At 40.2% G+C, this 27,602-nt stretch overlaps 1 protein-coding gene across 1 annotated transcript; it reads right to left on the reverse strand.

Annotated features, from left to right (window-relative positions):
• Positions 1-577: 577 nt before the first annotated feature.
• podxl2 (podocalyxin-like 2) lies at positions 578-27,135 on the reverse strand. The gene is made up of 13 exons (XM_084929079.1): positions 26,809-27,135; positions 16,075-16,415; positions 15,173-15,515; positions 13,324-13,433; positions 12,973-13,165; positions 11,144-11,293; positions 10,733-10,989; positions 10,552-10,626; positions 7,978-8,134; positions 6,644-6,705; positions 5,628-5,807; positions 4,582-4,764; positions 578-4,412 (listed from the first exon to the last, which is right to left on the reverse strand). The coding sequence occupies exons 1-13, from the start codon at positions 26,837-26,839 to the stop codon at positions 4,353-4,355; spliced, it is 2,142 nt and encodes a 713-aa protein (XP_084785205.1). The 5' UTR covers positions 26,840-27,135; the 3' UTR covers positions 578-4,352.
• Positions 27,136-27,602: the final 467 nt, after the last annotated feature.

Below are 27,602 nucleotides of genomic sequence, written 5' to 3' on the forward strand. Positions count from 1 at the left end.
TAGATTACCAAATCCGCATCTGAAAATAAACTGCCCAGAATATGATATTTACTCTGATTTAAGTGAAAATTATCAGAAATGCAGATGTTGAGACACTGTTTTAACCAAAGTATGTATTCATGATTCATTTTTAGACTCTGATCTTAAGTAGCGGCTAGAGGACAGTTAGAGAAGTTTAAATACCATACCAGGCAAGACCCCAAATACGAGCAGTGTAAAAATGTCACTGAGACAATCTAGTACATAACAGCAGGGTGCAAGATGCTAGCATGCAAGGCATACATGGAATGCCGTCACCAAGTAGCTGGCATAGTATACACGAACATGTGTAGCGATTATGGCATGCGAGTCAACCACCCAGACTCTAAGTTAACTTTTTCAGGGTCTTTACTGAAATCAACAATAGCTTATAAGTCATGTTTTTTTTTGTTAGTGGTTAGGGTGCTTGTCTGGCTTTATTCATGTAATTTAATGCATCTGCTGAAAAGAGGAAGAATCTAGTTTAAGCTAAGCATTAAATCCCATGAACTGTGATATCATACAGTTACTTACAATTGGGAGGTGACAAACCACAGTATCCCATCTTCTTCAAACTTTATTTGTCACACTTATTACACTGACAACCAAAAATGTGAAACCATATGTTTGTGTAAATGCAAACAAACAGACATAGAGAAAAACTTTTTTAAATTAAAAATAAAATATTTCAAAATAATGAATGAAAAGTAAAAAAAAAAAAAAAAAGTTTACATATTGATTTAAAATCATATCAACAAACTCTTTATACAAACTAAGGGCTCATTTGTTTTTTGCTACAACTGAACTTGTGCTGGCACTGTTAACTCTCCACACGCTTGCCATCAGAACCTAAAAACAAAAACGTATAAAATCAAAAATGTGAAGAAGCAGAATTTGTTAAACGATCACTTCAAGCAACAAAATTTGTCTAAATTAAAGTTTCTCATTCGTCAACCGAAAGCAACGCCAGCTGTATGTTTTGTTATACTGATGCTTACTGCAGGGCTGAAAGCTACATGCTCATCTATATAACAACAAAGAGCCTGCCTGTATTAAATGCTTTGCCTGATATTAAACAGAATGATAAAGCTCCATTTGGATTTCTTCTGTGTAGTGCACACTTTCGGTAGTCTCCACCCTAGCTATCTTGTGCTTGACAACCACATAATCCACACTGCGGGCAGCCATTTAATGTATTCACGATCGTTCTCCAGCTCTGCATGTGTCCTCAGCGCTCCATAAATACTGCTTAGCTGACATGGTGCATATTAATCGGTGTGGGTTTGAGTGAAGCCATGTACAGTACTGATGCATCAAGAAAAGTCAGAGTAAGAGATAAAACAGGCAGCATCTTGATGAAAATGAAGATGGGCAACTACAGCAATGAGTCAGTGAGCATGTTTTAGTGAGAATGACAGAAATATATCTCAGCATATTTCTGTCCGTCTGATGTGTGTCATCACAGTTTGATAGCGAGTCAGTGTTTTATTAATCGGGCCGTGGACTTGTAACCTCTGCTAATTCTAATTTTGATCCTTTATGAATGAATTTGAACTTAAATGTTAGTCATACGTGTATTGAGGTGACTCTTTTAAAGTCAGACAATGGCCATGCTAACTCAATCTTATAAGCCCTGAATAAAGTAAATGGGACAAGTTTGGAGTGATGATAACACTGCAGACCTGTTTTTACTGAGTTGGAACTCAAACTGTTACTCCTGTGTGCCCTGTGTATACTGTAGTCGTTCCATTTGTGACTTAAACGTAACTCTGACTTTAATGTTTAACACCATAATACTGAACACCTGGGGCTCGACTTGGGTCTGGTGACTCGACTTTAACACTGTAACTATCTATATATTTCATGCTTTTGACGTCTAAATGTTGCCCATGTGTCATAGCCTCAAGACTTAGCCAGGAGCATACAGCAGCCATTAGAGCACTATTGGGGGAGAAAAACAGCATATAAGGCTAGCAGCACACAAGTACAGCGATCACATGACATGTTTGAGAGTGCAGAGTAAACATCCTCAGCAGTTACAACCATTCCTATAAGCAAAATAGAGATATTTGAATCACTGTATGTAAGACGTTTAACATGATGCAGCATTTCAACGATGATAGTCACTACTTCCAAGAGGAATCAATAAAGTGCCAAAACCTCACTTTCAAAGTTGCTACAGGCTTTACTTTCTCATCAGTAATCCAGAGGAGTAGCTTAGAGGAGTCGCTGCTGTCACTGTAGTCACACCTTATCATCTAACTGTTGATGATTTGATTGGCTGCACTGGTATTGGGACTTTCTTTCTGCTGTCAGTGATGTCCGAATATAGAGTTTAACAGCAAGCACTAAGTGTAACCCATAGTGAGTCTAAGTCCTAAATAGGGCTGTGCAATATGACCAAAATCTCATATCCCGATATAAGAATTCTATCGTCGATAACGATATAAATCACAAAAATGTAACATTTTCTGTAAATTCTGTGAATCTCGGGCAGCTCGACTTGCGGGAAGTGTTTCCAGCTGCGCGTCATGTAGCTGGAGTCGAGTGTTTTAACAGATGCATGAAACGATACATTTTTAGACATAAGTTGTAAAGGCCGCCGTTTTCTTTGTGAGTATTTATTACACGGCGTGCTGCGGGGAAAAGCCTGTTCTAACGTTTGAGTCTAAGGTTTATTTTTTAGCACCTGGCGGCTCTTTTTTGCTTCTCATCCGTAAATAATCTGCTCTTTCACGTGGTTCTGTTTATTTTGAAAAGTCTCAACAGGATCTTGAGCTTTATTGTGAAAGGCTTATGTGGAACGTAAACAAGCGGACACGCGATGGTGTTACCGTCATTGTTGCTAACCACAACTCATAAAAACAGGCGCTTGTCTGTCAGTAGTGTGGTTATATTAAATATAAGAGAAAGAGAGAACTTTAAGAAATTAATATAGCCACTACAGTGACCATCAAAACCATGAAAAAATATTGCTGTAAACAGTTTATTTTGTGACACCACGAGACAAACGATAGCGTAAAATGAAACGATAGATGTTTTTATATTGTCATCCAATATATATCGTTATATCGAACAACCCTAGTCCTAAATTAATTCACAATATCTCTTAGAAGATTGTATTTTTTGTAGAATGACATAAGTCATTTTAACACAAAGAGGTGAGTGTTTATGGTTACACTATTAATACTACAAGGGTACTTCTCTACAGTTTTGTTCTGGGACTTTACTAAAATTTCATTATGAAAAACTCTGTGTGAACCTGTTTTAATTGCTTTCATTTTTCTGATTGGTTGGTTTCTGCAAACAGACTTCAAAGCCCCGCCTCCTACAGGAGGTCGGGCTGTGGCTCTGGTTGTGCCAGGACATCGGTGCAGTGCTGACATCAGCAAGGCAAGAGAGTGGAAAAAATCCTTTTGTAAAACTTGCGTTTCAAGCCCGTCAAAGCCTGAGCTTCAGACTATGAGCTCATTATTTCAAACTTCGGTTGTGTTTAATATGGACAGTCTCTACAGATATGACAAACAATAAGGGGAAAAAGTATATGAGGAGTGGCATTTTTCTACTAGTGGTAATTTTGACAACTTCATACACTGTTGGTTACTTTACCCTGAACTAATATATTATATTTATAAAATCATTACATCTTATATATAAAATACTGACCTGTAACTTACCTAAATATATTCAGTTATACCACAATTCGTAGTAAACCTTCTTTAATATTTCGATTACTTTCACAGTTAGGGAAACAGTGGGCCATTCTGTCTAATGATTTGTGACACAAAACGGTGCCACAGCGTTGACATTCAAACATTAGGGTTGTAAAATGATGCTTTAAGTTATGATTTGTGCAGAGTTTGCTTTTAATCTGTCCCATGCAGCCACTGTACAAAAAGGTAGCAGCGTAAGGCACACTAAACACAGGCATTTCTATGGCGTGATGGCGTTATTAACCTATACAACAGGAGTTTAATCTTTTAATGAAATTTCAGCTTTGTCAATCACACTCTGTTGATTGTTTTAAAAGCTGAAGATCTCAGAGAGACTCATGACTCTACGTGAATTCAGTGTCTAATCTCAAACATGACGTCAGTGACTCCTCCTCTACTCCCTCCTAGCCTCAGTCTTAGCTCAGCTGACTGGGCAACACTTTATTCCCATCAGCGTCTTCCTTTTCTCTCCCTTATTTCTCCTTTCTTTCTTTGTTCTCTCCATCAAAAACATTTGTATTATTTTTCTTCTGCCACCATCTCCCCATCCTCTTTCATTATCTTCTTCCTTCCTCAGGGCTTCCTCTCATCAGCTATATATAAAAGAATCGTCTTCATCAATCAGAGATGTGTGTCCTGCTCTTCTTCCTCCTCCTCTGTGGCTGCTTGATTGACAAATACCTAAAAAGAAAAAAAAAAGATTAGTGTCTTCATGCCGTTGCCAGGCAGAATGCATTTTTGTTTAGTTTAGTTTTCTCAAAAAGGAAGCTTTAGCAGTAACTCATTTACTCATTATTTACTCATTCATCTCTTCATCTTTTTTTTATCCCTCAATTAGTCTTCCAATCACCTGCCAACGACTGCTGTCCTCCCCACCTCTGTCTCCTCCTCCTCCTCCTCCTCCTCCTCCTCCTGCAAGCCCATTGGTACTTGGCTTCTTTTCCTGCATCTCAGGCTGGCCATCATTAGTCACATCCAGTGTTGGGTTATCATGGCAACCGTTCACCACAAAGTGAAGCTCCTCAGCACGAAACTGTGTGGAAAAGAAGGAGCAAAAGATTTATAAAGAGTGATCTGAGTCCATTTATCCAGTTCGGCAGCTCAGAGACATGAATACCTTCATCTCTCATGAACTCAGCAGCAAAAAATAAAATGAATGAGAGGAAACCAATGAAAAGTCTGGCAAAGTAAGAACACCTCAAAGAAACGCTGATACACCTCAGCCCTAAACACAGGCTAGAGGGATTTAACAAAACCTAAACTAAGATGAATATCATCCCTAACCATGATCCATGTTCCCAACATCATATGTTTGATCTAACTCCTTCATTCTGGTCACAATATATGACAGCTAACCACATTAATACATTTAAATTAGTACATAGTTATTTTACTGTTAAAACCTATACAATTATGATAATGTTTTCATATTAATAGTAATATTATATTTGGATTTGGACAACCTGCACGCTACATAAAAACCCATCACCAATGGATCAGATTATTTACTGAAATCAGCTTTCTGAAAGCACATTTCAATTAATGTCCTTTAAAATGTATTTATTTTATTTTAATTTGGTCTGATCTGTATTTAAAGAAGTGCTGTGCTATTCGTCTTTAGAGACTGTGTACCAGCGCCCTGCTGAAGGCCCTTCTCTCTCTCATGTGGATGAGAAAAAAGGAAGGTGTTGATTACCGCTGACCGTGTCTGCAGACTTTGTTAATTAAACTTCCAAGACACCATATTACATTAGGTTAAGTTACTTAAGTATAGAGGATATAATATATATACTGTAAACACTGACAAACATCTGTGGTCTTAAACACTTGACAGCACAGCTGCACATCAGCACGGGCCACAGTTAGCGCATGGCGATGGTTTGTGTTTGTACTTACCGCAGTTTTCGTTGCAGGGAGCCGTCTCTGCCAGCAGATGTATATGAATCCAGATGTGATGATTACCATGCAGATGGAGCCGATGATAACCAGAACCACAAACAGCTTGCCGTAGTCACTGCGTGTGTGACTGGGCCGAGACGGGCAGTTGCTGGCAGCACTGTAGTTCTGGACGCCCACCTGAAAAGGTACGCATGCACAACAATCAACCATTAGTTTAAACTCATGTCAAACCCATTTCACACTGTGACAGCTCACCTTGCTCTTAAGTGGACCAGTGAAAGTTCCCCTTTTTTGTCAGTAAACAGCAGTGTAACTGCACATTTACTCCCTGAGATATCTTAACTCCTTAATGCCTAGTGTGTCATATTTGACACATACAATTTTCTGTGAGTTTTTGAGACTTCTACATGATCGGTGTGATTTTTTCCCCCTGAAAAACTTAACTAAAAGCACAATACATTTTTAAGCAATTTAAACAAAATTCCAGATGTAGCAAATATATATGGAGCAGAATTATTTCAGATTTCAGGCTTTAGGGGTTTAATATAGGAAAAAGAAGTGCATGTCTCAGTTTTTCCATTTGAAAAAGAAATGCTATAGTATTAAATAAAAGAAATCTGTCACCATGAATGTTTGGGCTTATATTGTAAGAAATACCAGGCCGTTCTCATTCCCGACATATAACATACCGATGATTTGTCAAGTCCCGAAGCGGCCCTATGAACCACGCAGGTTTGTGGATGGAATACAATAGAACCGGTAACCCACGTACATGTGTAGATTCATTCCAAACGGTTCTCATGTTTCCTGACGTTTCCGAACGCGTAACAAAGAGACGTGTTGGGTGGCCAAAAGTGTGACATACCGACGATTTGTTACAGAAAGAGGTGCATTTTTTTCCATTTCATTTCACACACGTTCACTGTGTTCTCTTCAGTATCTTAGCAGAAATGTTTGAATCTGATTTGCTGGAGACTGCTGCAACAAATTTAAAAAGTTTCTAGATGTTGTACCTCAGTCAGACATGTCTTGATCTCTGCCAGCATGCCCAGCATGTCTTTGGTCGGGATCACTCCTGCATAAAAAAACATATCTTGTCAGACACAGTCCTTTGAGCCAACACAATGCCTGTGTGTGCTTGAATATGTGTGTTACCGAGAAGCTCCTAAACTCTTCTTTGGGTCAGAACTGAATCAAATGCCTCATTTAAAGGATCTCTTTATATCGTATTTCTTTGTCTGATACTGAAGCCTGACATTTGCAACTGTTTGATATTTGTGAAGGCTTTCAGATAACACACCCTGAAGGAGGCTGAAAATTAACTTAAGTGACAGCAGACCATCTATTTTTATCCAAAGAACAAAGAAACTGCTTGAGACCCCTGATCACAACTGAATATTTCAGGGTGCACCGTTGGTTCAGAGTTAAAGTATGAAGACTGGGATAACTTCTGTTGATACATTTTTATTTGTGCTGATTGTTTTTATTGTTTCATGTCTGTCTGCACATTGTTGTCACACAGCTGCCAGCAGCCACTGCAGTCTGGACAAGCTACGTGGATGAATATTAATATGCTTGTGCACTCAAATCAGTAACAGGGATCCTCTGTTGGGTTTAATATCTCAGACTAACTACTTTTTTGCTTGAGCATATAAAAAATGACAAGTATGCTCCTGTTCAGATTTGTAATTATGACCCTTGTTGTGAGTTCTAGCCAGAGATCCAACTCTATTCATCACAGATAATCCCCAACCGGAAGTTCAGGTCAGTTTGACAGAGGTTTTGATGTTGTCGTTAACATGAAGTTGATACCCATGGCCAAATCGTCAAAAAAAGGATTTACTTGGCCTGATCCAGCAGTGCTGGAAGCTGTGCACAAACACACAGCCTAAAGGACAACAGGCCAAATAGAAGTCAGGGACGTTTTTGATTTTTGACTCCAGAATTTTTTAATGTACCTCATTCAGTATAAAGCAGTTAAAGCTAACATAATATCTGTCACACATGACATTTTACAGCACAGTGAGTACTTTTATTTTATAATTACATTAGATTTTGTACTTTTTGTAATTTTGTTTTATAATTTTAATGTTGCATTTTGTTGACTAGGAAACAAGTCTTTCTTCCCCCTATTGGCTATAAATAGGGATGCTGATGCTGTGTGCTATGTGTTCCAGTTTAACAGTTAAAAACATTTTTGTTTGTACTTATTGTGTTTTACTATTTTCTCTGCATTTTAAGGTACATGTGTATGTGTGTGTGTGTGTGTGTGTGTGTGTGTGTGTGTGTGTGTGTGTGTGTGTCTGTTTGTGTTTGTGTGTGTGGGTACGTGTGTAGGTGGGTGTACCATGCACAGATGCCACGTTCATCAGCAGCTGGTGTTGCTGGTGTGTAGGCTTGCTGAGGTAGATTACCCATGTTCCCTCAGGGCTACTCATTCTCCGAGCAAACACTCGCTCTATAGTCGTCAACAACCGCACACCCTGGTCTAAACGGAAATCCTCCTGTAACACACAGACACACACACGTACACACACGCACACATACACACACAAAGGTGAGGAAACAGGATAAAAGGAGTTAAACTGCAGTAGCTCAGCTTTGACTCCATCCCTGTTTCTGTGTCAACAACTACTGCAGTGGTGGTGAGGGTTTGTGTTGGTGCCATGGACAGATGTTCGTTCACCGACACACACAAATACAAGCAGCCCCCAGCAGTCCGGGTTTTAGAGCTCTACAGCACTCATTCACCTGATGTTTGCTACTGCAGTGGGAGAGAAAAGTCTGGCTCCTTCTTCAAAGAAGGACACATCACAGCTGCGTGTGCTGGTTCTAGGATGAATAATTGGCTTCAAAATTGTGTTCATATATCTGACCTGTTTGGACTGGTTCAGACCAAACAGACCACCTGAGAATGAGTGTCTCGGTTTGCTTGCAAACAGATTTTAGTGGTTTATTGTCGTGTAAAAGCAAAACTGTGTGCCCAAACCACAGCTGGTCACAGCTATCTCCAAGATCAACTGCACTGAATTTTCTTAAACTAATTAGCTGAAACGGAATCAGACTGCTGAAAAAAATTGGTATTATATGAACTTATAATAGTAAGAACTGAAAGAATTACAAGTGCATATTCTGATATTAAATATTACTATTAGACATATGAACTTATATGTGACTTTTTCTAACCAGACGTTAGACTAATAGACAAATAGACACTAGACATTTTCTAAGTAGCAGTCCGTGCACTCAGCAGTGCAGATGGGGTTAAACGTATTCCTGAATGTTTAAAAAATGTCATGAAATACAGGTTTATACTTATCGTGTGCACAGGATTCAGATCCATCTCTAACCACTACAGATGTACAAAGTCGCCATGTAACGAAGTGAATTTAGCCAGCTAAACTTTAATTTCAGCTTCATACAATTGCATAACTGCAGATCAGTTCCAAACACTGTAGGGATGTTTCTGTGTCTGTAGTTTTTCAGAAACTGTAACAGATTGATAAACATCACTGATGTGGCAGTTAACCCCTAAAAATGACCCCTGACTGAACAAAGGGGCATTAGAGGAACCGCTTCAGGTGCAGTTCCTCTAATGGCCACATGAGGCTGGCTCCAAAAAGAGAACTGAGTCACAAAACTGCATCTGTCAATTAGGAGTGCAACGATACTCGTATCGATATTAAACCATTTGATACAGTGCTTTCGGTTCGGTACGCATATCTATCGAACAATACAAAATTTTTAATTTGTTTTATCAACTTTTCTTCTGACGATGCTGTCTGTGTTGAGAGCCCAGTGAATCTGCGTTCGACTACTCCGCCTAGGCTGCACTGTCAAGCGCAGATCTACTGAGCGCAGCACAAGCTAGCAAGACAGAAGCTAAGCTCGTTGCAACATGGCAAATTGAACCTCCCCCACCCTCACTCAGATCTGGCCTTTGGAACTATTTTGGTCTTCATGTGACGTATGACCCTGAAGGTAAGCGCGTCATGGACAAAAGTAAAACAGTATGTCGGATGTGCCACGCAATGCTCAATTACATGGGTGGGAACTACTGCGTTAGTGCAGTTTGCTCATTAACGTGTTGACACCGTCCAGCCCCATGCACGGCGATCCGCGGTAGCTCATTAACGGAGATTTGCCGTGTTGTGGCGTTAACGTCATTTCTGATTAACGCTGACAGCACTAGTGGGAACACAACGAATATGACTGCACATTTACGCCGACATCATCGTAGTGCAAAGACAAGTGGAAGCAGACAAAAACAACAAGCACGCATGCTACAAACTTTACCCAAGTCATTTAGACAGCCGTTAGCACATGATTCTCCTTATGGGCACCTGATATGTTTAATATGCTGCTGAGAATATACCCCAGAAGAAGCGTATAGTATAGCTTTTATTTTGGAAAGAGCCATTTCTCTGTAATAAACTCTCTTTTCCAAAGATGAGTGATTTCTCGATCACATAGATTTATTTTTTTTATTATTTTGTTTTTTCAGCAACATTAAATTTAAAAACTGTACTTTTGAGTTAAAATATATATTTATAATTTTAATAAATGACAAATTAAAAAGGCATGAACATTTTTTGTATCAAAAAAATATCGAACCGTGACACCAAAGTATCGAACCGAACCGAACTGTGAATTTTGTGTATCGTTGCGCCCCTACTGTCAATCATTTTGTGGTGTTGGTGTTTTGTAAAGCATTTTAAATGGAATTTTGAAATAAACAGTAAAGTCTTCTGTGAGATCCAGATGGTCCAAAGAGTCTGTGCTCCACATTTTGCAATTTAAATTCTAGGGTTTTATTAACCCAATCCTCTTTCATCCAAATTTGGTTACTTCTGATTCCAAAAGGCGATCATGGCATCATCTTATGCATACTAATGCATAAGTCAGGTCGAGGTGTACTCACGCAGTTGATGTTTTGTGTCATGTTGAGGACGACATAGCCTCGTCCAGTCAGCTCACTCCAGTCAACACAAACTACCTGAAAGATTTGGATTTAAAGTGAAATAGCGTTATAAATGCCAGAATTTTATGATCGGAAAAAATAACTTATATTTGTCGTTTGTTCCCAGTGTCTGCAAGTTTACCTGGTGTGTCACCTCTACTCCTTTGAGATCGCTGTCTGGTAGTAGGACCTCTGCGACCCCACCACCCCTGACCTCTGACCTGTGAGACTCCAGAGGCGTGGTCTTTTCCAGCCAATTCCAGGATGGGTCGGTGAACCCAATAGTGGGCGAAGGATCAGTAGTGAGTGGGATGATGTGTCTGATTCTTGTTTCTTCACGCTCCATCTTTTTCCATCTTTCCTCCTTCCCCTCGTCACTTCTGTCTTTTGGTCTAAATTCTTGAGTACAGAGGAGGCAATTTGTCTGCTTTAGTCAGGCTTGCTATGATCATAACACTGAAGAACTGACAGACCTGCTGTGCTATCACTGAACAAATCTTTCTAAGGGGAGGGGCTTAGAGAAGCTTTATACTGATTATTACTGGACACTCACCTTTCTCCACACTAGGCTGCAGAGGCTCTCTGCTGGGAGCCAAGCCAACCTCAGGTACAGTGGGATTGTGGGTAAATACACCTATGTGTACGAGGCCTATCTCCTCCTCTTCCTCTTCCTCCCTCTCAGCCTCTTCATCCTCTGTCTCACCTGCAGAAACAAAACCAGGGCAGCAGAGATAAAAACACAGAAGCTTCTCTGTGGTTTACACTCAAGCATTTTAACACCTTTTCAATCCTCTAAATGTGCAATTTGGGTTTATGTTGCTGGCAAATTCACCAAATCTTCTAGAACAAGCTGCATCTTTTAGTCATTACAGTGAACAACAAATAAAAATGAGAGACATCCTAAATTAAATGACACCAGAGCAAACCTGCTGAGTGCTGGATACAAGGAATAGTTTGATTTTGTGAAATACGTGTATCTACTTAGCCTTAAGAGAATTGATATAATTTTAATGCCAGTCAGCAGATGGTTACCTCATTTCAACATAAGGCTAAACATCTGTCCTGGCTCCATCTTAAAGGAATAACATCTGTTGATCAGAATACTTCTTATTTAGTCCACACAAACATCTGACCTGAGAAGATTATAGTTTGTATGCATTTTATATTTTTATAAAACAGAAGATTTGACAGTTTATCAAACATTGATGCATTTAAACACAATGTAACCGATGCAGTGTCTATACCCCTTCTAACCAAAGTGAACTTGCCAACTTTGTCCCTGGTTAGGCTTTTAAGACACAATGTTTCAATACAAATATAAGATCAGACAGAAAACATCACTAATAACAATAATAATATCATCCCTTAGCGTTAAATCTTTTTTGTTTTTATTTCTTGTGGCAGTTTTCTAACTATTGGTAGTTTACAATCTCCGCTAACAGCTTATCTTGTGCTTACACCTTTTCTGCTGAATGACTGACTGAATGCTGCACAAGGTCATTCACACATTTAAATGCCAACTTTAAAAAGGAAAAATGAATTAAATTGGCAAAAAATCATGTTTTGCATGGTTGGATTTTAAAAAGTTTCCAAGTTGACCTTCAACATGCAACAAGAAGAAAGAAGAAGATTTCTGTTTTGGGGGGTTTGGGGGGTTTTTTTTGGAGGTGTGGTCCTAAATCAGCTGTAAAACAGCCCATTTTAGTTTAAGCGTTGTTTTCAATAAATTTCATGCTCAAAAAATGTTTTGGTTCACTCCCATTTCTACTTGTTGCATGTTGAAGTTCTACCTGAAACCTTGTTAAGACCCAACAATGCAAAGTATGATTTTTTGCCATTTTCCAAGTGGTCTTAAAATTTTGATCGGGACTGTATATCTCAGGAAAGGGTTTAAAACGTATTTGTAATTCTTGGGGACTCCACTGAACCACTGGAAAAACAGAGAAAGCTTCCCAGGATTGACTGGCCTACAAATATTACTCCAATAGTGCATCAACGACTTATCCTCAAAAGAACCCAAAGTAACATCTAAAGAACCGCAGGCCTCACCTGCCTCAAAGTTCATGATTCAACAATAAGAAGGAGACTGGGCAAAAATGGCATCTATGGGACGCCACAGAAAATCTGTATCTGTTATTAATTAATGTTACGCCTCAATAAACATACAGAGACAAAAGAATAAAAAACAGCGTCACTATCCAAAAATTTCAGGCGAGAACTGGATTTCCCAAAATGTCCGATGTAGCACAAACATTTTATCCCACGTAAACAGCAAATACAAAGCACAAGGGTACATAAATAAAAGAACATTACAGAAACAAACATTGATATCTCACAGGGGAACAGGGAACAACATAAAACAAGGAAACTGCTTTAGTGTACCTTTTGTATAACTTCCCAGCAGCCCAAAGTCTGTGCCAGTGTCGGTCTCTGGGGAGGCTGTTCCTACAGCATCTCCAGCAGCACTTGATGTGCTAGTAGTGGTAGTGATGGAGGAGCGAAGGCCTCCATATCCGCTAGAAAAGACATCTTCTTCCCGCTCTGCTTCCCACAGCTCTTTATCTAAAGGACCCACCTGTATAGCAAATATCACATTAGTCCTTGTTTTGTTGCTTTTCCTGAATCTGTAAGTTTAGTTAAATGGTTAAGTTTATGGTAACAACCCAGCTTAATAACCAGTCTGAGTTACATTCACACAGATACAGTTAAATGGGTTAATTTCTCTATCCTCACCTTTAGAACGGGGGATGCGCGATGCTCCTCTGGCCCAGAATCAGGTCCCTCGGCTGGGATGGAGATGCTGGACTGCTCGGAGGAGGAGGGGTTGAAAGATGGACTGTAGCCTGTGTGACACATTGAGACATGTCACAAACATATGTTGTTTCTTTGAGTCCGCTGTCTGTAGTGCTGAGGATTTGGCAGCTTATCAAAGACACAAAGTCACAGGAGATACAGAACCAGTTAAAGGAACAAAATTAATTACACCGGTTGTTAAATGTTTATATATATGTACCGTAATTGTCGGGCTATAAGCCGCTACTTTTTGCACAAGCTTTGAACCCTGCGGCTTTTAGTCAGGTGCGGCTTTTCTATGGATTGTCCATGATTTTTGTGACATCGTAAGAGGATTTGTTTTGTTTGTTGTACGGCACTACGTTGCCTGGCGGAAGGGCATGTGATCAGACACAGTATCGGGGTTCAAGAGCGCTATGTTGGTCACATGTCCATCCGCCAGGCAACATAGTGCCGTACAAGTAGCGCGAAAAACAAACTTCAAAGTAGCGCTACGCATTCAGCGGGAGGCGTGGATGATGAGCGGCGATAAACTTGCGAAAAGCAAGTTATGCTCAACTCCACCAGTGGATTCTGACAACGTGGAAAAGTGTGAAAACATCAATGATCACCAACGGATTTCGAAGGGCTGGACTGCTGCATGATGGAAAGGAGGACACCGCCACGGCCCTTCAGAGGGTGTTCGACTCTGACAACGAGGATTTCTTTGGTTTTGAAAGTGACAACGAAGGAAAGAAGCTGAGAGTGGATGACGAAGCCATCCTGAGCCTGTTCGTATCCGACACTGGAGAAGAGGACTTTGGTGGTTTTAGTGCGCAGGAAGAAGAGAAAGATGGTGGTGAATGACTGACTTTTCTTCTTGTTAAAGCCGTGTCACTGCACCTGAGCCTAAAAGGTAGTCTGAATCAATTTTTCTGGTGTGCTGTAGGTTATTGTTATACACTACATTTGTTACTCATATATGAAGCACAGTACATGTTTCATACTTGTAATTACCGCTACTTGTACATATACCTAAAAAGTTATGCAAATATGTACCCATAACTTGTTTTTCAAAATATTAATAAAAGGGGTGTGTCTCCAAACAGCCATCTCTTTCCTGACAATTCCCTTTGTGCATATTGTCTTACATATGATAAGTCAACATTGAAACACCTGCGGCTTTTAGTCAGGTGCGGCTAATGTATGTACAAAACAGGATTTTCCCCTGATTTTAGCTTGTGCGGCTAATATTCAGGTGCGCTTTGTAGTCCGGAAAATACGGTATATATAAGAACCGTGCAAATTTGACTTTGAATATGAGGAACAAATTATTAGTCCTCAAATCCTTTGTGAAATACCTGAAGTAAACCTGAAAAAAAATCTCTTTCAGACCCAGAAAATATACCCATCTTTTACATACAGTCTATGCTTTTATCTCTTCTTCTCCAGCAGTTGGTTGTATCTTCAGGTGCTTTCCCACATTTCTATATACCCAGACTGAATGTTTACCCTTGGCAAAAATCAATATTTAAGAACCAGTATCATAACTTGCTTCCCACAACAGCTTGAGATGCAGACATAATGTTTGCCCACCAAAGTGGAGCAGCACAGTCTGTAAAAATGTTGATTTAAAATTGTTTTTTCCCAGGCAAACATTTGGTCCCAGACATCTGTGGAATAACAATAAAGTCTCTGAAGATGCAACTTCCTGCTGAATGACAGCGGGCTTTGGTAGAGAACTAAATCCCAAACACAAAGAAGCTGCATGAGGATGTGTTTTTTAATAAGGGAAACGATTTTTACTAACCAATCAGAGCATCGAGATCTGGTGTTGTGTGGTTGACCTCAAAGGCATCCAAAACATGTTGATCGTCTCTCGCTCTTCCCTTCTCATCTTCCTTTTCCCCCTTGCTCTCGTTTTCCTCCCCTGCCTCTTTCTCCCACTCGTCTTCTCCTCCTCTTCTCTCTCGGTCCTCTGGGCCCTCTTCTCCTCTGTCTCTGTCCTCCATATCTGTTCCATAGAACCCAGAAGCTTCCTGGGAAGAATCGCCAGCTCCTGGCCCGCTGAGAAGCTCCGCCTCTGGGTCAGTGAAGTCTGGATTTACCGTGTAGCTTTCTGCATCTTGTGGAACTGCCAGATGAACCATACGCTGAAAGCAGACAAATATTTGGTCAGATATACAGACACACTGAGACAAACTAATAAATGATCAGCTGCAGAATAACCACATGAGCAGATGAAATTAGACAAGAACTAGGCAGAAATATTTCTTAAATGAAAGCAAGGATACAACATTGTTTCAGAGCTTTTCCAAACTATTTATCCTTTCAGCCTCTCTTCCTTGATTCCAAAAAAATCAGGTTTAATAATGATGATTAACTGGCATTAAACGAAAAAATAAATAAATAAAAAAGCTGGGCTCAGAATGATCAAAGGAATGACTCATCATTATTTCATGTTGTTATTTACACGATTTCTGCTCCTACAGAGTGTAAATTAAAGGGCAGCAGCGGTGCCTTCATGTTTTTCACGTTGTAACTATTTGTGCAAGACTTAAAAAACATACTGCAAGTCATGAAAAGATGAGATTTTTTTCACATAAGCAAGGACAAAACGGCCAAACTAAATTGTGTGGTTATTTTCCAGTTCGGCTCATCTAAAGGATTTCAGTTAATCTGTTACAAAACACAAAAGCAATGTGCCCTCACCTCCATCTCATCTTCCACATCCAGGTTGTCATCCACAGCTGCATGAGCTCTTGCCACCTGACTCGCAGATGGTGGTGCGCTCAACTGAGATGAGTTAGCTGACTCCATCTTGGTCTGTGAGCGTGACGTTTCATGTATCTCTGGCCAACCCATGTCATGAACCAAATGAGGCTGGGCTCGCACTAACTCCTGGACCAAATGACGTTTGGTTCTCACTAACTCCAGGATGAAACTTGACTTGGCTGGAATTTCATCCCTGAAGAGATGAGCCGCCGGAGCATTGAGGGGAATTACACGGTGGGAAGAACCCAGCCTGAAGGCATCACAGCTGGCTAGAAGAGCTACAGGGAAGAAAGCAAAAAAACATTGGAGCTGATACTAGAATGTACCACTGCAGTTAATCGCACTGGAGCGGTAGCTTAGCCTGAAACTAACTGCCACTGATTCATAGCATACTGAGAAAATGTAAAGAAAACAGAATTTAAGGAAACAAATCAAACATAATCTCTACAAAGGGTGGAAAAATGGAAATATGTGAATTAAAGCTTTCCTGATAGACACACACAAAGTGTGATTTTCACATGTTTGAAGTTCACATTTCTGGCTCAGATGGAATAAAACTTGTTATGAAGGTTTTGCTGCAATTACAGCTTGTCAGCTGTCTATCCTCTGCTCTGAACATCTGGACACCATCTGCTCTTATATGTTGAATTAAAAAAACTTACAGTGGCTCACAATGAAAAAATAAGGTAAAAACTATAAAAAAAACAATTAGAATTAAATGAACTGACAGATGAAATCCGTTTAACTAATTCCCGATGCAGAATTGCAGCACTCCTTGTTTTGTTACTCAGCACACTTTGAAGAACAGCAGTCCAGGGGCAGAGCAGAGATAGGAGCACTCTATAGACTATTGCACATTAAAGAGATTTAATTTACTGTTAAATACAGAACTCAAAGAAGTGTTATATTCACTGCTGAGCTTGGAACATCAGTGACAGCTCTTTCATTTTGTATTTAAATTTCTCTCAGTATCTTATCGGACTCCCATGACATCTTACTGCACTAATTCCTTCATTTGCTAATTGATTCACTATTCATTTGAGTGTTCACTAATTAATGCAGGGCTTAATTACAGTTTATCACTACCTGCATAATAGAATACTATACTATTTATAAATGGTATATAAGCTGTCATGAATGGCTTTGGTAAAGCAGTCAGAAAAAAGGCAATTTGACAGATTGTCCTGTTTACAGTCAGCATGACTATAGAAAATCTTCAGAGGAGAACAAAAAGCATCAACAGTTGTGTTTTCTAACTGTAACCGAGTAGTTCTGATGCCTAAACTGTGCAAGGTAGCTTTCAGTGATGGAAAACAATTTTTAAAAAACAACTGAAATGGAAAGAGAATGTGTACATGAACACAGATCAGTACATGAGACCAATCGGATGAACATTGATGTCCAGCAACAAGAGCCATTGTTGTAACTATTTCACATTACTGAACCAGTTAATAAGAACACATTTTAGCTGTTTAGTTTGTGTGTCTTTTTATTACAATACTGTCTTGGTTTCTTATTTTTTAGTGCACAGTTAGTCATCTGTAGCTGGCTATTAGTAACCCCTAACCCTTATGTAGAAAAGTCTTTACGTGTTTTCATCTATTTAAACTTCAACTCAAGCTTATAGCTGCAACTGCTAATAAGGAGCTCATAAATTAATTTTAGAATGAAGGCACAGCAGTCTCCCAAATGTGTTACACACCCCTATTGTGCCTTTTCATCATTTAGGGTTGCTAGTATCACCTGCTCATCCATTTGTTGTTTAATTGCTAACTTCTCCAGCTGTCTTTTTTTAATATAAATTGACCAATTCCTGCATCCGTCACTTATGCATCCATCACTAATCCCTAATGGAGGGGGAGCCCTCACTGTAACCACCCATATGTAGCCGTCTGAGACCACAGATGGCTGTCTGACCTCAAAGGCTAAGTGAGCAGATTACAATATCATAGACAACATATCTCAAACATGTCTGCAGCATGCTAAGCTCTCTAGCCCAACACCACAACCCCACAGTCCCCACCCCGTGATCCGCCAGTTCCCTCCTGCTGGCTCGAGCCAACTTTAAACGTGCAGACCAAAGAGAAAAAACAACCCCAGTGATGCATTTTAGTTCAACTGAACAATTATAAATATTGTATAAAGTCAGATACATTGGATGCTCACTGCCTGGACTCCTAGAAAATTGTTAAAATTACAAATGTTTCGGTATAAACATGTTTAATTCCTTTATGTGCAGTGGATCAACACAAAAAACAGAGAAAAAAAGCCAGGTTTGAATGTGTTTCACACAAAAACGGGCTGGACAAAATTATTGGCACCTTTTTAAAATTTTGGGTAAATTGTTTTATGTCAAGCATACGATGCTCATTTGAACTTACCTTTGGCAAGAAACATGTGCTGGCAATATAGCAATGACAACTGAAGCCAGCTAAAATGGAGAAAATTTCACTCAACCTTTCTGTAGTGTGTCTGAGTGTGCCACACTAAGCATGGAGAACAGAAAGAAGAGCTGAAAATTGTTTGAGGACTTGAGAACAAAAATTGTGGAAACATATCAACAATCTCAAGACTACAAGTCCATCTCCAGAGATCTTCATGTTCCTTTGTACACTGTAGCCATGACTAAATGTGCAGGGCTATTTCTGCATAGAAAGATGGTTGCCTTCATGCCTACAAAGATGTTGTTTCTTTGGTGTACTCAAACATATTTTGATTAACGGCCAGAAATGACAGGAAAGTGAATAGACTTAAGCCACAGACTTACTACTTAAACTATAAGCAGACAAATTTGTACTTCAGTGCATAGTCAAACCCCAAAAGCCCATTTCAAGCTGATTGCCGGGTGGTGGCTGCAATGTGACTTAGGAACTTCAGCTGCTATCTGAGGTCCACTAATTGTTGAAGTCAGGATGTGTGATGGTGATGATTTCTTGGATTTGTCCATTCCAGCTCTGACAAAGGGGATGGACTTCATCTGCTGAAGTTTTATGCAGACTCCTTCAGCAATCATTGTTAGGAGAGGTCTGTGTCTCTGAATGTGAAGCTGCTGAGCATCTGTTCTTAGCTGGGAATGCTTCAGACACTGCTGGTGCTGCTGTCTGGTATAAAGTTTACAACATTTACCTTCGTCAGTGCAGCAGAAAAAGTAAGGTAACTTTTTTCTAATTAATATTAAACACAAAGTAAAACTGGAAGGAATACGACAAACCTGACCTGCTGGTGCCCCCAAATGTTGAGATGTTTCTTAGTTTAAGTGAGAAGGGATGGAGGAGCCCGGGGCTTAATTTAGGTAAGCCCAATGACCATACAAAGTACAGCAAAGTCAAAACTCACTGGAGCCCATGCACTTCCAAAGAAACCCGGCTAAGCAACCATGGTGATTTTTTTAAAAACACTGGAACACTAATGATGATGTGTTTCTGTGAATAAGTACAGAATATATCATTAGAAAAAATGAGAAAATGTCACAAAAGAAGTTGTTTTTTTATCTGCAGATTTTGTTTGGGGGTTTTTTTTTTTTTTTTTTTTTTTCAATTTTAAAAAGTGCTTTGCTTCAAAAGAATGGACCATGAAATCCCCTTCTCACTGTGAGTTACTGATCCAGTGAAGAGCTCCAAGGACAGTGAGGTAATATGCAAGAGAGGATGGTGAGGTGGTGGATGGGAGGAACAGAAGGAGGGAGAGATGAGGGATTCATCACCTAGAGGAGAACAGCTCTGTTTCTGTCGCTTTAATTCCTTATTATTAAAGCAATCCAAGTGACTGAAGAAGTCACTTGGGTGAGTGACGAAACGTAGCGTTCTCCTTTTTTTTTTTTTTTTTTTTTTTTTTGTGTCCCGTTTGGATCTTTAGCCATCAGAATTGTTGTCTTAAGGCCAAGAAAGATGCCAAGCGGATTTATTTTACCAAGTGGATCATCATGGCCTTGCCATATTGGTCCATTTGATTGACCTTTATTATAATTATGTATTTATTTTATTTTCGGTTGCTACAAACGGGACAGACGTGACTGGGGGATAGGACAGGGAGAAAGAATGAAAGAAAGAGAGGGAGAGAAGAGAAAACCAAAGGGGAGAAGAGACGGTGAGAAGGGGGGGAAGAAAGGAAAAAACAAACAAACAAACAAACAAAACGCCTGGATCACCTGTATGGAGAAAAAAAACAGAAGAGAAAGCAAACAACAAAGAGCAACATAATAAAAACAGCACCATCACAATAAACTAGCTAGCAGTAGATAACGGTAGATACTAAATAATAAACGATATTGTGCAGCACGCAAGATAGACAGCGCACAATGTGCTTTGAGGCAGCAGCCAAGAAAGGTGTAGTCCGCGTCTGTGAACACCCGTGTGTACACCTGTGTGCATACCTGTGTGGATCAGCATGCTTGTATTCCAAAGGTTTCTCCATGTAACGATCTGCTAGGGAGTGTGGGGAGCCATAGCCCCGTCCACCAGGGTATGAAGCAGGTATGGAGGAGATCCAGGCCCCAGATATCCAGAGGCCCCAGAGTACAAGGACCCGAGGAGGACCACCAAAGGGGGGGGGAACCGTGCCACCCTCCTGGGAAGAGCTGAGTAGAGCCCCAAACGAGAGGTCACCCCGCAGCTACGGAGCAGAGGCCAGAGGGGGTTGCAGTGGCGTGCCCGCGGGCTCCGCCGGCAGCCAGCTGTGCCAGAGAGGACCGAGCTTCAGGCCCAGAGGCCAGAGGCCTGAGGGCATCCCACCCCCCGGAAGGAGCCCAGCTGGGCCACAGGCGCCCGGCCCCGCCAATCGGCCACCAGGAGTGAGCCGGTACATGCATGAGCGCCCAGCCCCAGATGACAAGGACCACCAACGTCTAAGGGCATCAGCCACCGGCAGGGAGTGTGGTGAGGGGAGATAGGCCTTCGTACTTTAGAGGGCCTGAGATGTACCCAGAGAGGTTGAGTCTAAGACCCAACCTGACATATAGACACAGACAAACAGGCACACGCAGACACAGACGTGCATTCCCACCCCCATATGCACAACCAAATACTCGGCACTCACCCAACGTGTAGACAGACACAAATAGACACTGCACAGACAGTCGCACTCCCCAAACATACTCTATATCCCAGGTCCAGGTACCCCCGCCCCCAGAGGGGCAAGCCGCACCTAGACCCAGGAGATGTAACCCTTCTCTCTGGGGTGGAGGCAAGCGGACCACCTCCTTATCTGCAGTAGCAGGGAGGCCCCGCATCCCAGACCCCAGTCTGACGGCCAGCACCTCCTCCCAGCCCCCCAGCCCTGACGGCTAACAGAACCGGGGTGAGTGAAGACCTCAAACCTCAAACCTCCCTACGCCTGCTCATATGTAATGTTGTTGTGTGCTGTTCTAAAGTGCATTTAAAACTCAGGAGAGCATGGTACTAGCTTCCTCTCAGAGAGCAGCACGGCTCCTCCCGAAAACCCTCAGTGTCTAAATGCATTTAAAATTGAGGGTAGGGCACCAGCGCCAGAGGTGGGTTGGAGTACAACGACCATCCTCTGGATGCTGTTAAACGTGCCCACCCCCAAGGCCCTATATGTATGTGTTATGTGAGAGTGTGAGTAATGTGGATGTCTAGGTTGCAGAATAAAATTGAGGCACAGGCGGCCAGAAGGGGACAGAGGGGGAGTGCCTCCCCTGCACCCTGGTGACATACCTGCACCCCAAGCCCTGCGTGTGTGGGTGGGTGTGGTAGAACGTAGCGTTCTCCTACTGAAAACGTTATGTCCAGATGAACAAATTCAACCTTTTGGGATTTTTCCTTTGTACTTTCCAAATTCCCAAGTCAACACTGTGGTGAATCCATAAGCATCCAAACAGGAAACAGTCCTTATTTTATCCTGAGATAATGTGAGTTGCAGTTTATTTAGTTAAAATTAACATCTCCAGGAAAACCTAAGACAATCAGCAGAAAAACAACATATATAAAACTGATACTCCCTGATTCATCGCTGATCAATTAATATTTGGCCATAAAGATATAAAACAGTGCTTCGTGAGTTTAAATTTTGCTATGTTGGTACTGATGCAGCGTTCTTTTCAGTCTTACTGAACAGATGCTGCATTATTATGCCACATACCCAAGAGGAATATACATCGTACAAGTGAGCTAATGCAGCAGAAGTGAAAACCTCAGGCCACAATGACTGAAACCTCAAACACTGTCAGTATCAGAGTACCTTCTTTCTACTAAACTCTCCTCTAACAACAACAGAGACTTAATGCTGAAATCATAAACTGTGTATAAGTATGGGTACCATGGTATATCCCCAGGTGGCTACACGTACAGATCATATAAAAACATGGACGTAACCACCTTGAATTCATCTACTAGGCACAAGCTGAATGCTTTGGTATTTCGTAACTACATGTTGTGACTGAGAGGACTGAGGGATCACACGCCATGCTTTATTGTCCTTTAATAGTCTAATTGGGACTTCACAAAATGGACATTAATTGGCATTTTAAGTTTAAAGGTATCTTTGGTTTTCAAAAAAAGCACAATTTTACATATTTATACCACTCAAAGCTATCAAAGGGCGCTTTTGATGTAAGGAACCATTATTTATAAATGAACACACTTGATCAAGACCAGTGTTCCAATCCGGTCTAAAAGTCTGACGTCACTAGCCGTGTCTGGGCTCAAACTCCGCTGCAGGTCCATAAATCAAGGCATCACTGAGAGTTGAAAAACTGTCTAAAGTCTTTCATCTGTAATAAAATGATCAGCGTTCTGCTCTACCAGGTGTAGCAACTGAGATTAACATCCAGGCATCCATGAAAATGGAATTTATGACATTTAACGGAGTTAGAAATTAGCAGGAAGTTAGCTCGCTAGCTTCCATCTAAATACAATATAGCATGTCCTGACTGCGGGGTTTTGGAAACAAATTCAAACGTACAGCTCTGCCATCACTTCCAACATAAATGAAGACAGAAAACTAAACAGCAGTGCCGTTTGTATGGTTACTGAAGTTTGGCTAGCTGGTATATAACAATGTGCTACGTGACCGCTAGTGACACAGCTACGTGAGCATAATATAAACACGCTAACTTTTTTCCATTCGATAAAAGTTAACGTGAGGATTCTCGTTGGTCAGGAACAAATGTAATCGCATGGCAGGATACTGTAAACGGACCAAACTTCAGTCAGGAGAACAACTGAGATAATCCATCCACAATACGAGATTAGTCATTCATATACTGCTGCATGGGCTGGGCTGTATTTACATCGTAAGGTTTTAAAAACTAAACTTTAAAATGATTAGGGGTAATAAAAGCCGAGTGAGGCCAACAGTGATCACTGACTGTTTTTAGGAGCTTTTTGAGGTTAAATAGAAGAAAATACAAAACATTAAACATGTTAACAACACAAAAGCCATATTAAACGCAGACTACTTTAGGCCCGGAAGCAGGATTCGTCACGTCATCACTTAAGGACCGGATAGATTTCTATGCAATCTGATGTGTTTTTACAATCAAATGCTAAACCACCAAGTAGAATTAAGGACCTTCAGCACCACCTTCACATTTCCAACCCTGAAACACAAACATTTGATCTGGCCTGTTTTCAAAGTAGCTGTTTGCATGTCGAGAAGCTAAGAGCAAGCTCTAAAGCACCAACTCTTTTCTTTCTAAAAGAATGCTCTGACATCAAGGGCTCCTTGCTCATGAATTATAATGAGCTAAGAGATCAATATTTGATCAGTATTTGGTCTTAAGCCTCAGCTTTTGTTTGCAAGTTTTTCACTTCACACTGGTACTGCATTAGTAGTCCATCTACCCAAAGGTATATACAAAGAGTTCAGTCACTGCTCCATCTATTTATCTGAGTCCAAGTCACAAGGGTAGCAGACTAAGGATAGATGTTTAGACGTCACTGTCTCAAGACACTTCCTCATCTCATCTGGAAGCTGAGAGATGTAATCTTTCTAATGTACCCTGGGTCTACTTCAGAGGCTCCTACCAGCAGGACATGCCGGAAAAACATGCATCTGACCAGGTAGCATCCTGGTCAGATCCCTGCACCATTTCAGTTGGCTCCTTAAAATGTGGAGCAGTACTCCAATCAGTTCATCCCAAATTACATGCAACACGATCAACTTAAATATTTAGACCACAATTAAAGAAATAGAGCAGTGTTATATGTCTTATAGTATTAAAGAATAATAACAAAAAAATATATAGATTATATTACATGTGATCTCATGCATGTAATATTGATTTTACACTTTAAGTTTTTAACCTCTTAAGCCCCAACGCCCCCTGATACGGGGGCAAAAGGCAGGAGATCAGTTAGGCTTGGGGCTTAAGAGGTTAATATGAATGTGAGAAATTACCAACCATCATTCTTGATTAATGTAGCAAACCTAAAGCTAAGAAACCATCCAGGTATTGCTGTGTGTAGTATGTATATCGCATGTATGCTTGCATGGTACAATATAACAAATAGATAGGATGTGCAATTATTTGTTTAAATCACTCTAGTGTAATAAGAAATGTTGAGAACTGCATTTGTCTTAACAGCTGCATTGTGAGGATAACATAGCTGTGAGAGCAAAAATAAAAGTTTCTGATGACTCATCCTGTGAATAAATATATGTCCTGTAACTATGCCCACTGTGATTTGAAGACAACAACTGGGCAGGACTTTGTTATCGTGTGAGTTAAAATGCTGTAGCTGCAGAGTGATGGGATGGCTGTGAGCTGGCAAAAACTGTACTAAAGAAGAATTTACAGCTGTGGCCTAATTTATTTTATACAGGCCGGATCTTGATGCAGTGAACACCAGGTCAAACTAACGTTATGTTCATGCCTATTTAGTTTTTATAATATCAAAGTTAGCAATAAACTGAAATTCATTTTCAATTACATGATTGTTTATGTAAGTAAATTTGACCAGTTTTTTACATTTTGGAGAATATAGCCAACTGAGATGCTAATGTACCACATTAATTGTAATGATACAATTCATCAAAGCTTAGCATGCTAGTAAGATATATAACTAAAATTCATTTTTCTAAATAAAAATGCTGTGCTCCATGCCAAAATTTTAGGAACTAATTGTTTTACACTATGGTACTAGGCCTTTAGGTTTCTGGGTTGTTGTTTTTGTTTTTAGCTTTATCTATATTGCAATCTCGGAAGCTAATTCTTAGAGTTATCATTCTATAATACACAAAATCTTTATCTATGTTCCCTTCTTCTCACCATGGATCTAACATGACTGGTTTAATAGCATTTAAGCACCTATAACACCCTATGAAAGCATCTTGTCGTTTTCATTTTAACAGTTTTTAATGAGATCTCATTTAAATCTACAAAAATGTAATTGTACATGCCTAGCAACTACCTAGGACTGACCATAAATCATATCTACTAATATCTAACTTTTGTTTGTGTGATTAAGTATGTTGCCAACAATACAAACAGGCCAAGCAGTACTATAGCTCTGGGAATATGTCACTATGAAAACATTAACTTACTATAAGTCAGTTTCCTCACGATGCATACTATCTTTAACTAATTAGTGTAATTTGATTCAATATTTGAATATAGGTTTAGTATTTCACTCCATTAATCCATATTTATGGATGTTTGAACAGATATAGGCAAATTTTTTCATATTTACTTTTGTTGTTACGCTTTTTTAAAACTGCTGGATGCCATCAGTTTAAGTTGACATGGCAGATAAAATCTAATAGTGGACATTTTTTACTCTACAGTCTACATAATGTCCCAGGAAACTGGCCTTAAGCCATCAACCTCCGTGCTTTAAGCTTTAGATCAGCTTATAAGACCTGTGCCCACCCCACAAATCTTTCCAACCCCATAAAGAATTCTTTCTTATTTAACAAACTGCCATATAATACCTGTAGTTTTTTAAGCACGGACACAAAGATGAACCTCCACATTTCACAAAAAAAAAGCTGCAATGTGTCTTCTGACAAAAATGAATCCAACAAAAGCAAAAATATTGGAAATTCAAACATGGGCAGGTTTTCTCCTGCAGCTGCCACCACAAAATAACAATTCGGGTTTTTATCGTGACTCTAAATTCACATTTATTCTGTTTTGTAAATTGACTTTGATCAAAGTCATTTTGTTGTCAAATGACAAATATGATCATGTTAATAACTGAATCAAACATATCTAGGAGATTTTGGTCTGGTGCAGCTGGTTCTGCCTTCTGTGTGTGTGTGTGTGTGTGTGTGTGTGTGTGTGTGTGTGTGTGTGTGTAACACTGCAGTGTGTGTCCACTGATTTAAGTGCACTGCGCGCCTCCTACACACTGCCAGCCTGCATCCACTTTGCAGGATTTAACCTGAGCGATTCATTAAAGGAGATCGCGCCCAGGCTGCTGGTTACACCCTTATTTCATTTATTATTATTATTATTATTATTATTATTGTTATTGTTATTATTATTATTATTATTTCCTGCAGCACTAAATAAAAAAAGCACATTTTGCGCTCAGTAGTGAGTTTCGTCTTCGTCTGTGATGTTTTCAAAGTCTCCCAAGAATTCTGTCAGCCTCATATTTTCATTGAGGGTGTTTGTTGTAGGATATCCATCGTTCTCAAAATGCTGTCGCGGTCTGTGATTATAGCTGCATGAAATAAAAAGATCAGACATTATTAAAGAATGAGACTCACCGGTCAGAGTGATGTGGAGCAGGCCCGGCATGTCTGCTGCAGTGCTCCCCTCCTCCGCTTTGAAAGCACAGATCGCTCTGATACAAGCAGCGGCTGCGCTCTGGATGCGTATGGAGGCTGTCAGAAACACGCCGCGTTCATGGCCGCCTCGTGTCCTGTCTGTGTGCGGCTCACCAGCTGACCGTCTGCGGATCCGTGCAGACAGAACGACAGACAGGCAGATTTTGTGTGTGTCTGTATATGCGCGCTGCGGTCAGTCTAACATCTGATCCGCTGCACCAACGACGCTGAAATTATCCGTCTGGCTGTTTAACTGCTGTTCGAACTTCTGACCGCTAGATGCCGCTACAGCAGACGGAGTGGGTTCTGGTTCAGTGCTGCATTCAGGTGCTGCTCAGAAAGTTATTGCAGCTTATTGCGCGTCAAGTTCAGTTTTTAAACCACTAAAAGAAAACGAAGCTGTGAAAATAGCAGCGTTTTATGCATCAAAGGCTTTTTTATACAGTTACCCATTTCTGTGCCTGTGTCTTTATGAATCATGTTTGTATATACAGTTAGGTCCATAAATATTTCAACATATAAATATTTGTTCTGTACATTACCACATTGGATTTGAATCGAAACAACTCAGATGCAGTTGAAGTGCAGACTTTCAGCTTTAATTCAGTATGTTGAACAAAAAGACTGATAAAAATGTAATGAACTGAATCATTTTTAACACAATGCTTTCATTTTAGGAGCGCTGAAGTAGATGGACAAATTAAATAACTGAAAATAAAATGTTCATTTCTAAT

This window comes from Perissodus microlepis, chromosome 5 (genome assembly GCF_051167445.1).
Source record: "Perissodus microlepis isolate ML-2025 ecotype Zambia chromosome 5, ASM5116744v1, whole genome shotgun sequence".
In the NCBI taxonomy this organism is placed as follows: domain Eukaryota; kingdom Metazoa; phylum Chordata; class Actinopteri; order Cichliformes; family Cichlidae; genus Perissodus; species Perissodus microlepis.

Coding starts and splice junctions, on each gene's coding strand:
- podxl2 (XM_084929079.1), bottom strand. CDS start 26,839: ATGCCGGGCCTGCTCCACATCACTCTGACCG. Junction 16,416..26,808: donor GCTCCACATCACTCTGACCG/GTGAGTCTCATT, acceptor TCTTCCCTGTAG/CTCTTCTAGCCAGCTGTGAT. Junction 8,135..10,551: donor TGACACAAAACATCAACTGC/GTGAGTACACCT, acceptor TGTGTGTTACAG/GAGGATTTCCGTTTAGACCA.